We start from the raw sequence: 11,684 nt of genomic DNA on the forward strand, positions 1-11,684 counted from the left end.
GCTCTAAGCCATCAGCATCTGGTACATGCTCCATTGTATTTCTCAATGAACCATGCAATGAGGAGGCAAAAAATAGCAAATGAGGTACGCAAAGTACCCAAAACAAACGATCAAAGCATTTGAAAGTGCAAAATACACATAGACCTTTGTAGGAGGGGTCGGACAGATTTCATGCGAAAGGTCGCAAGAGGCTCCCAAAAAAAACTAATGCATCACAACAATAAAAATCTAGAACCCTTCTACCCATTTGCTGTCATGGTTCTGGATAGGAGCAACATAAAAGGAGAGGAAAAGTGGGGGTTTTTGCCTTTATATGCGACAAACAAGAGGAAGTCGGGTGAGTAAAGTGCTCATCTGTCAGGAGATCTGGCTGCAAGGAAATAATCCGGTGGAAAGGAGATACGGCAAAGAAGCTGCCGATGAAGGAGGAGGCTGGGAGGATCCAGGCAAAGAGAGAGATCTGGGAGAGTTCAGCTTCTTTTCGTGAGAGAGTAGGGGGTCACGACTGTAAGCGAGAAAATGGTCGGATGACGACCTTGGTAAGGAAGAGGGAGTCAGAGGATGAAAGGCTCGCCAACGAGGAGTTGACGATGGGCTTTGATTGCGAGAACATGAACCGAGTCGCGAATGCGCAGAAGAGGGCCAAGGTTCACAAAGCTTCGACCCGAGAGTATCGTGTGTAATCTGATAGGGTGAAAGGTTGTAGCATGGGATTTTATATAGGTAATAATAATATTATTATTACTAAAATAATAATAAATATTACTATTATTACTATTGACTCAATAAGAGTCATTTGACGAGCAAAATTTCGACCGGCCTTCACCTAAGTGAAAGCCAAAGTCTAGCAAAATGACCCCGACTACGTGTCTTTCAACACGTGCCAAAAAGGTCTAGGGTGTGTGTCTGAACTATCAGATGTTACTGACATACTGTAAACTATCCTGAGTCTTGCAGGTGGACACCCTACCCTCGTGACATCCAAAAATGGATGCCAACAAGCATAGTGCACAAGAGCCTAATATATGTACCTATGTGCTAATATGAAGTAAAATAATGACTATATAATAGAAATCATATGCTTAGTCTTCATATGATGTGTCAACTCTAGTCTTGACTCAATAATAGTCATTAACAACTTTGATAAGAATCTCTTCTGGATGAATAAGGGGCCTTTTGATATGTGCCAAGGTAGAGTTAGTACTTATTATTTCCAAAATGAATGAAAATTTTTATGGAGATTAAAAGAGAAGTAAGAAGCTAGAAGCTTAATACCATTTGATGTAAGAAATCCATGAAGACTTGGTCTATGCATGGGGCTAAGCTTTATGGTATTGTATATTTCCAAAAGTGCTTAGCCCCCTTTGCATTTTGAATCTCTAAAAGTAGATAAATAACTTTTTAATCAATATTAAAGCAGTCTCAATGATTTAAAGCTCTTAATTTAGGGGCCTAATTAAGGAGGATCTAAATGAATGTCATAAACATTTTGGAGATTTTTGATACCTTTAAATATGAGAAGGTGTTTGATGATGTTATTAAATTATAGTTAGGACAACCATAATATTAATTGATTCCACGTATAAAGCCACTTTAATGAGCAAAGCTAAGAAAATTGTTTATGAACAATTGGAGGATATGTCAATTAAAAATTATCAATGACCAAATGAAAAATTTTTTCAAAAAAAAAAAAAATCAAAAGTTATAGTATAATATATTGATCCTATTGTAATATTAACAATACAAGTTGCTTCACTAAAAAATAAATTAAGCACATTCATAGTCAACACCATCCAAGCTCCCTCTATGATTATTGTAGAGAAGGTCAAAACATTAATGAGTGTCAAACCATGTATACTTTTTCTAAATCATACATAAAGTAAGCCAACTTTATGAGAAAGCATCCACAATGTGTATATTCCAATACATTCAATCTAAGGTGGAGGAACCATTATATTACCAAAATTTACAGTATAAATAATAGTATAATGGATTTCAATAGCAATGGAGATTTCAATAGCAAGAAGATTTTAGTTGCCTTGTTCTTTTCAATAGTAAATGCTCAATTAGTAGAATAATAAGGATGTTTCGTTAAAGGATGCATTTGCATAACTGACCCAAATAATAACACAATTCATGACATAGATGGAAGCAACTATAAAAAAGGCATGATGTCTAACTTTAGAGCCAAAAAATTATAGTTATAAGCATTTTAGTGGAAGTATAGTATATAACATAGGAATAACATCAAAGATAGCAAAATACTCTTTTAAATAATACTTATGTCAATCCAAGAAAGGTTGTCAAGATTGTTTCTTTATGAAGTGGCAAGGACTTTTGCAATAAGAAGGTATTGAATTTAAAATAATGAAATAATTAAAAAACAAGCTGAAAGAAGAGTAAAACAAAAACACATCCAAACTTCAAGTTATTTTTAAACTATTCACCACCTTATGTTCCTCCATTACCTTATTTGTAAGTGTTCTAGAAGCATAAATTAGACAATTAGTTCAAAATTTTACGGGCCTCTAAAAAGCTATAAATTAACATCTAATTTGCTGATGAGATGGAAAAAATGGCTTAAATTTTTCAAAATCATGAAGGAGATTTCATATAAAATAAAGAAGTTGGATGATTATGAGCAAGTTGTAATAATATAAGGTTCTATAGCCATGTTACAAGAGAATTTGTCCACAAAAAGAAAAGGTTTGTATGGCTTCACAATTCCATGGTTAATAGGAAAATAATTTAAAATTGTTTTATGTGATTGAAGGGAAATCATTCATATAATGTCACTATGAATATGTAAAATGATTGGAGGATGTTAAACCGATTATACCTCTGATTGGTTGGAAATTTAGTTAAGCGTCCAAATAACACAGTAGACGATATTTAGATAAATTTAAAAAATTTATACTCCATGCATATATTATGATATTACATATAGCAGAATATGATTTTAAATGTTCAATCATCTTAGGATGTATAGTTTTAGCTTTTGACATCATTTTTGGTTCAATAGATGATTTAGGGACAAAACTCAACCATTCCTTGAATATCTTATGTGTGAGATTTTTTCCATGGTCTTATGCTTAACGACATAAATCTCACCTTAGTCAGAGACTTTCTGCCTACAATATTAGATAGCTTCATGCTCAAGATATCCTTATTTTTAATTAGGTAATAGAACCTTTGTGTTGCCTTTGTAGCACCTTAGCACTACTCCCTATCTTTAGAGTATTTTTCATAATGAATTAACACCTTGGTGCTGCTTTCCAGTGCCTCAACTTTAAGCTCTATCTTGAAAGCATTTTCAATAAGACATCAACAACTTTATGTTGCTTTTCTAATACTTCACTTTCAAACTCAATATTTTGAGAGCATGTTTCTTAAAATAAGAATAGTCAAGCCTTTAATAACTAGATTTAATAAAAAAATATTTCTAATTACAAAGAAGGGTAATTAATCCTAGATACTTGAGCCTATGAAAAACTTAAAACTAGATGTTAAAGCCCTTATAAAATAAGGGCAAATTCTCTAGTCAGTGTCTTGTCTAAAAATTAATTTTCTTTTAAATATTTTTTTTTCTAGAAATTCATAAAGAATCTATCATCAAGAGAGTTTAAAGCATCACATTTTGGAGTCCATAATATCAAAAGTTAATTTATATTAAAAATTTTAAATACATTTTTAACTCTTAATTTTTAAAACAAATTAAATTATTTTTAAAAATACTTAAAAAATTAAACTTTTTTGAATATTTTAGAAAATAGTTGTCGTCGTTGTTGCCTACAACTACTTTCTCCAACCAAATTATGTTAGTGACCATCGTTGACAGTTGTTATCACTATTCATTGCAACTATTTTGCTAGCAACCATTATCACCACCATATTAATCAATTTATTAAATATTCAAAGAAAGTGAATAAATTTTTTTAATATATCAAAAATAATTATTTCAAATCAAAATATTAAAAAAATAAAATAAAAAACCAAAAACAAAAATAAATTCCAAACAATCCCAAACTGATTATACAATTTTTTGTGCATTTCAATGTGCTTGAACAACGAGAAGAAAGATAACACAAGAGGAAACAAGAAAGAAGAACAATGCTCAGCAGATAAGACAAAATATTATTTTATTTGTCTTTTCTTTCTTACGAATACAAAACAATACACGTTCGTTTAAATAGCCGACTCAGCGGCATACTTATAAAACTAACAAAGGGTAAATAAGACATTTAACACATATTACAACATTAATATAAAAGCTTGTTTCCTTGCAGTCGAACCCTATCCCAAAGGATGAGAGCAAGGAACACCGAACATAGAGGAGAGAACCAGAAGGGACACTCGAGTTTGAACTAAAGATTTTACGCTAAGCAGGTGAATCCAATATCAGAGGAAAGGCTTCTTCTATTAGCCCCCTTTAAGAGGATGACCAAGAGTGGAGATTGTTAACTTGCCAGTAATTGTAGTATGAGAAGCAACAAATAAAGTGATCTAAATGCTGATGTGTTACCTGCTTGAGTCCATAAATAGCTTTGTGAAGCTTGCAAACATAACGGAGACAATTAGTATCCACAAAACCAGGGGGTTGCCACATATAAACTGTGTCATCAAGCTTATCATGTAGAAAAGCATTGGATACATCATGTTGTTGAATAAATCAATTTTTATTAATAGCAAGAACAATAAGAAGATGAATTGTGGGAAATTTCACCACGGAAATGAATGTCTCGTGGTAGTTAATTCCATGTTCTTGAGAGTAGCCTTGAGCTACTAGTCGCGCTTTATGTCTAACTAGTATATCATCTGTATTATGAAAGTCCACTTATATCCCAAAATAATTATATTTTTCAGGAGGCAAAATTAATTCTCATGAGCCTTGTTGTTGCAGGGTATGAAATTCTTCGAACATAGGTTTGCACAACTGAGGTAGTTTGACAACTTGGCTGTAAGTGGTGGGTTCATCATGATTTTTAATGTGAAGTTGCCAATTAAAAGTGTCCATTGGTCTTAAACGTCTAGTTTGTGCTCGAGTTATCATATGGTGTTGTTTTAGAGGTAGGTAAGATGTTGGTCGAAGGGTTGGATTAAAGTCATGATAGTGGAATTTAAAGAAAATGTATCTAACAGATACGGAGAAACCGAATGAGATTAGGGATGTGTGGGTGATATAGGGCTGATTGAATTATTAGGAGAAGACTTGAGATCAATGGTAGAGTTTGTTGTGGGGATAAATTGGGTAGTCGGTATAACAGAAGTTGAGATTAATAAGGATGGTGGGTAATGTATAAGAGAAGAGGAGAAAGCTGATGAAGAAAGTTGGGCAGTATGATTTGACTAGGAAAATTATTTTCAATAAATTTTGCACGGCAAGAAATTATAAATTTTCTTTCATGAATATCATAACACTTGTAACCTTTGTGTTGCAAGCTTTACCCTACAAAGATGCATTTTGGTGCCTTGGGTGAGAGCTTGTGATGAGTATTGTGATGTTGTAAAGGAAAGCAGAGGCAGCCAAAAGTTTTCTAGTGTTGATATTCAGGTAGTTTCTCACGTAAAAGTTGAAACAGAGAGAGATTGTGTGTGTTAGGAGAGGGAAGTCTGTTTATGAGGTATGTAGCAGTAAGCACAACTTCCATCTGAAGGGTGATGTGTAATTTAGAATCATTAAAAAAAGTCAAAGTTGTTTTTTTTATATGTCGATGTTTTCTTTCAGCGATACCGTTCTGTTTCGGGTGAGTAAAGAAAACTGAATTGATGTAAAAAAACATTATCTGAAATACATTTTTAGTTAATTTGAAATATATTCTCTGCCTCCATCTATTATTATGTATTTATATGGCGTTAAACTGACTTTGTATCAATTTTTGCAAGACAATAAAATTAAAGGTTGTTTTAGATTTTTGACAAAGTGGTACGCACCAACAATAATGAGAGAAAAAATCAATAAAGGTAACACAATATTTATATCCTCCAAGAGAAGGATGAGGAAATGTTATCCAAGTATCTCAGAGAATCATTTCAAACTTGCAGTAAGTAGTATTGCTATTTTTAAAAACAAATTTGTGACTCTTATTTTCATAATAATCAAAATAATGAAATTTGCTTGAAGAAATATTAAGTTGAGGGTATGCGTGAGCTATCATCGACAAAGCTTTATTGTTGTGGTGTCCTAGTCTCTGATGCCAAAGAGTTGAGCTTGTGGGGGTATGGAGTGCTGTGATGGAATAAAGCCCTTGATCAGCTCGTCCAGTTAGAAGAGGAGTCTTGATAATTGAGTTCTCAATTTGAAACTAATTAGCATAAAAATAATGGTGCAATTATTATCTTTTGTAAGTTTGTTAACAGAGATTAGTAATGAGATAAATTTGGCACTCTAAATAAAGGAAAAAGTTTTATAGTGGCGGAAATACCGTTACCCACGTGTTATTTCTGAGGTTTGTCCATTGCCAACTATAACTTATTCTGAGCCCTTATAGGGCTGCGTTGATTGCATCTTTTCCATAGGGAGTGAGATGAGCCGTGGCGCAAGTGTCTAATATCCAATCTTGTAATTGTTGAGGTGAGACATCAGTTGTTAAGGCAACAACTGTTGAGTTAGGAGAGGCTTATTATGGGCGAACATTGACTAGTTGAGTGCCCTCTCTTATTACATATTTGACATATAGTGGCGGATCTTGTTTTTACCGAACTATTGTTGGCTATATTCTTGCTGTTATTTTGGTTCTTGTTGCAATTTTTGGCATTATTGTACCTCCTTTCTTTTTGAAGGTGAGAAGGCTTGTTTGTTGAGTAATTCTTGCGGTTTCATTAGTAATGTTGCATTTTTCACTATGAAGAAGAGCATAAAAATCTTCAAGAAGTACAGGTTGTAAATTTTTACGTATAGCAGTCTTGAGCCATTGGTAACTTGGTGTTATACCATTAAAAGTGTAGAGTATAATATCTTCGGGGTCCACTTTGGACCCTTAATGTTTTCTACAGGATTTTTGACTGTGGTGAGGTATTGTGTTATGTTGCTTAATCCCATAGTTATATCATGGAGTTCGTTCTTTAATTGAATGACTTGAGATCCTTTGGATGCCTGAAATCTTCATTCCAAAGTCAGACAGATCTCGACAATGATGTTAAGGTGCAGAATGCATGGAAAATTTGATGGGAAAATTCTAGAAAGTATTGTTGAAGCTAGTTTTATGTCCACCATTTGTCTCATTATATAATCTTAATTTTCTAGTAATTGGTCATGTGCATCAGAAATGTGCCTTGGCGGATGAGGTGTTGATTATCAAGAAAAGTATCAATCAAAACCATTTGCTGCAAACAATTTTATTTGTGCTTTCCACACAAGATAATTGTCAGGGGATAAACATGTAAGCCATGTAGATTTCATTGAATTTGTTGTAAGCCATCTGAGATTGCTGACCTTCTTAAGTGGAGCTGGAGGTGTTGGAATTCATGGTGTCGTGAAGCACAAGGCCCTGATATCATGAACAAATAGAAGAAAGATAACAGAAGAGGAAATAGAGAAAGAAGAACAGGGCTCAGTAGATCAGCCAAAACTTCATTTTATTTATCTTTTCTTTCTTACGAATACGAAACAATACAAGTCTATTTCAATAGCCAACTCAGTGGCATACTTGTAAAACTAACAAAGGGTAAATAAGACATTTAACACATATTACATCATTAACAAAGAAGGTTGTTTCCCTGCAGCCAAATCCTTGCCTGTATGATGGAGAAAGCAACACCAAACACAGAGGAGAGATTCAAGAGGAAGACTCAGGCTCACTGAAGATATCACCGCAAGGAGATGAATCCAAGATCAGACGAAAGGCTTCTCCTATTAGTGCTTACAGTTCTTCCACAAATACAAGATGGGCAAAATTTTTTATATGACAGAACTTAATATTCGCAAAATCAAATGAAAAAAGAACTAATTTTTCAAACAATAATTTCATCCATCAAAAGCATCCAATCCGACAAAGATCGCTGATTCAATAAAAATTCCACAAATGAGCGTTCTTGAGAGAGAACATTAAATAGATCATAAATCAAGTGATCTCTTCCCCAAAAACAAGGTGAAGAATATGCACAACATATAGCCTTAATCATAAATCACAGCATCGACCGTTCGATTAAGCTCGGTCACACACGTGTTCAATCCATGCTTCAATGTATCCCCACCCCTGGCTGGCTGATCTCCTCCTCTTTCATAGTCACAACATCCTTAGATCCACCATTGCTGCTCGACTGATAAGGTGCCTTTGCATTAATCCTGAAAGTTTTGCAAGAGAGATGACATCAGTCAAAAATTCTGTAAAATAATAAGCTAATATTTCTTCTGTTTGGTTGTTGGATTTAGAGAGGATTTAAGCAAGATTTTAGATTAGTTCCAGTCAAATGGTACACCTTGGCTTTGTCAAGACTTTGTTTTTACATAATTGAAGAATTTATTTTCAGCGATTGGTTCAGCAAATCTATTTTTTGTTGTTTGGTTTGAACTAGTAACCAAAATTTTGAAGAATGAAGCTGAACTAATATCACTCATGATTTGTCTTCAGATTTTCACTGTGTTTAAGAAGAGAATCATAAAGGGTATTTGATACACCTTAAAGCTATCTATTTTAAATATAAATTTAAAGCCCTTTTTTTTTATACATTTTTTATGATATTGCGTTTTAATGAAAGGTATTTTGCATGTTTTTTATTACAGGTGCAAGAAATAGAGTTTTAGCGAAAATAGAGCAAAAATGGTGTAATTGGGAGTCAAATCGAGCAAGGAAGAAAATTAGAGCTTTAGCTAAAATAGAGCAAAAATGATGTAATTGGGAGTCAAATCGAGCAAGGAAGAAAATTCTGATCTAGCGCATTTTGATATTTATAGCAGTATTCATATTTAAAATCAAATTCTCATGACACATAAATTAACAAGTAAAGATACATTTACAGAGTGAATATGATATTCCTTTGCTGCACAATTCCTCCATACCAAAAAACATAAAACTTGCATTATATAGATTCAGAATTTGATTGATTTAAATGATTTGAGTTTCTGGAATTTTAAAATCTTAATTAATTAATCTTTTTTTAACATTTTTCAAACTTTAACTACTGTCAACCAAAGAATTAGGAAATTTAATACTTCCAAGAATCACCCAAATCAGGATTATACAAAACGTAAACCCAAATTTTTTTACTTTGCAATGAAAAAGCAGAGGCTAATAAATAGCAGTTGAGAGCTCCTTACCTGTCTTTTCTCTTTTCCAGAAAACGGTGCAGTGATGCCTTCCTTGCGATGGGGAGATCTGTTTAGAACAAATTAACACACTAACATTCAGCAAGTTTTTGTTTAGAGCGGCCGCAGTTTTTAAAAAGATGATTGTAAAATTATGATAAAAAAATTATTTTTAAAAAAACAGTGATGGAAATTATATTATATATATATATATGTATTTTTCTAAAAAATTGCACAGCTTTCTTGTACCCGATCTACTTCAATAGATCAGGTTAAAAAAAAACAGTTTTTATAAAAATTTTTAAAAAATAGCAAGAGAATAATTCCCCAAACAAAATTGTGGTGGGGATCTCAAGCTCAAAGCATGCGGAAAAAAGTCCCAAACTGGAGAAATTATTAGATCTGGAAGCCGAACATCCGGACAGTTATTCACGGGATGCCAGATCACCCACAAACCTCGGGCCGCCGCAGCCAGTCAATGATTGTCTGGACGTGCATGCTTTAGGACCTAATAATTTCTACCCTAGGTTTTCAGACACAAAATTCGATAGCTTACCGGTAAAATTTGGTTTAGCACGGCCTTGGAAGCTTGCCATAGGCGTGTCAGTCGCTGGGGAGCTCTGAGCATCCACGACAGGTGTGGCGGCACCGGAGGCAATGTTGGCACTTGGTTCGGAAGTAAAGTTCTGCCCTTTTCTAGCGAACTCCATCAGATCCTTAGCCTTTTCATCAGGGAAGTTCTCAAACACAAACACCTTTCCACCATAGAAAATAGTGAGCTGGGAATTTTCCTGGTGCTCCCTGAAAAATGCAGATAGAATTCCATAGTATGAGCAAAAGACTAAGGGGTCGTTTAATAAGATTTAGTAAATTCGGAACTTTTCAATCTACTCTTTGCTGGACTTATTAAATCCGGGTTTAACAAGAATGGAAGGCAAAATTCGGACTTTTAAATCCTAAATTTCAATGAATTCATGGAACTTTAAATCCTGATGATAAATCCTATCAACAGGCGCTAGCAAAAGTCAAAGAAGAAAAATGAGGACATACTTGGCCTCTTCTTCTTTGGCCGGAAGGAAACCAATAATCTGGGGAAAAAGCTCCATGGATTTCGTGTCTTTAGGGTCATCGATGGAGATGCCTACTCCAGAGAGCAAGCTCCTGGTTGCCAGCGGCCAATAAGCCTCATGTTTGCCTGTAAAAATACCAATTAAGTTCTAAATCTTGTTCTGAATGCACCAGTACAGTGTAATCTCAGTCGCATGAGGATAGATCAAAAAATTACATTCACCAAAAAGCTTCGTGTAGGAGCGGAAAATACCCAATCGCGCAGAATCGAGAAACCCTAGATCAGCAAGGCTGCCCTTTTCCTTGATGTACTGGCTCAAGAGGCTGCAGGTGATGGAGAAGTTCGACTTCTCCTGCATCTTTGCCATCCCCTCTGTCGTTGAGAGCTAAAACCCTAAAAATTAGTTGAATCCTCGGCCTCGATGGATCGATTTCTTCTGCTTCTCAGTAGACCTGCAGCTATGGAGAGCTTCGTTTCTCTCTCTAAGCTTCCCTTCTTTACTCTGTATCCCTCTACGTATATGGTATATTTAACTTTTTTGTGTGGAGTATATGACGTCGCCTTGCGTGAAAGGATTGCTTTCTGGCACGTGACACTTTTGAGTCTAAAAATAAATAAAAATAAAAATAGAAAATGAGAAAAGAGAAGCTTTTTCCCTTTTTGAATTGAATGTTATTTTTAATTTAATTTGATTTAATAACTTCTCCAAAAATATATATATAATTTAATAATAATTTGTAATAGATTTATCCAAAAAAAATATATATATAATTTAATAATAATTTGTAATAACAGTTGCTTTTTTTACATAATATTTTTATCGTAAAAATAATTTTAAAATTTATAATTAAAAAAAATAATTTTTCGAGATGCTCGATTCGACTATAAACTCACTAGATTCGACATCCGTTTGACCTTTTAAATTACTCCGGAAATCCTCTAGTAGTGATTTAATGACTTTATCCGGGCTTGATTTGATTCAGATTGGACTAACTTTCATATCATTTGGTCTGTCTCATCGAGCTGATCAGTTTGACTATAAGTTTGTTAAAATCAAAGCTCTGGCTGACTCTTAATCGAAGTTTGAATGTTTCTTGTTCACACTTATTCAAAAAATTGTACTGAGATTCGTGTTGGGTATTATGAGCTTAATTTATTATGTTTTTGTTCAAGCAAATTCCAATCAATTTAACTCAACTAGGCAGGTTAGTGGTAGATCTTGGCAAACGTGTAGCGTGTGGGTGGTCAATTTTTTAAAAAGGACCCTAAATATTATTGAAATAGCTGATAGTAGCCAGCAGAATAGTAAATTAGGGGAATGAACAAAATCGTGAGTGTAAAATTTGTGTTGCATGTTACAGTATATTTGGG

General features: G+C 34.0%; 1 protein-coding gene across 2 annotated transcripts; it reads right to left on the reverse strand.

Moving 5' to 3' along the window:
- Positions 1–7,984: 7,984 nt before the first annotated feature.
- Positions 7,985–10,829, reverse strand: LOC110030224 (protein TIFY 10a-like). 2 transcript variants are annotated; one of them, XM_020732834.1, is made up of 5 exons: positions 10,530–10,829; positions 10,295–10,439; positions 9,801–10,045; positions 9,257–9,314; positions 7,985–8,284 (listed from the first exon to the last, which is right to left on the reverse strand). In XM_020732834.1, exons 1-5 carry the CDS (start codon positions 10,678–10,680, stop codon positions 8,179–8,181), a joined length of 705 nt encoding a protein of 234 aa, XP_020588493.1. In that variant the 5' UTR covers positions 10,681–10,829; the 3' UTR covers positions 7,985–8,178. The 2 variants fall into 2 exon arrangements, with proteins under 2 accessions (XP_020588493.1, XP_020588495.1); XM_020732836.1 differs by having other exon boundaries at positions 10,566–10,828.
- Between the last annotated feature and the right edge of the window lie 855 nt (positions 10,830–11,684).

Source organism: Phalaenopsis equestris, unplaced genomic scaffold (genome assembly GCF_001263595.1).
Source record: "Phalaenopsis equestris unplaced genomic scaffold, ASM126359v1 Scaffold000676, whole genome shotgun sequence".
NCBI lineage: Eukaryota > Viridiplantae > Streptophyta > Magnoliopsida > Asparagales > Orchidaceae > Phalaenopsis > Phalaenopsis equestris.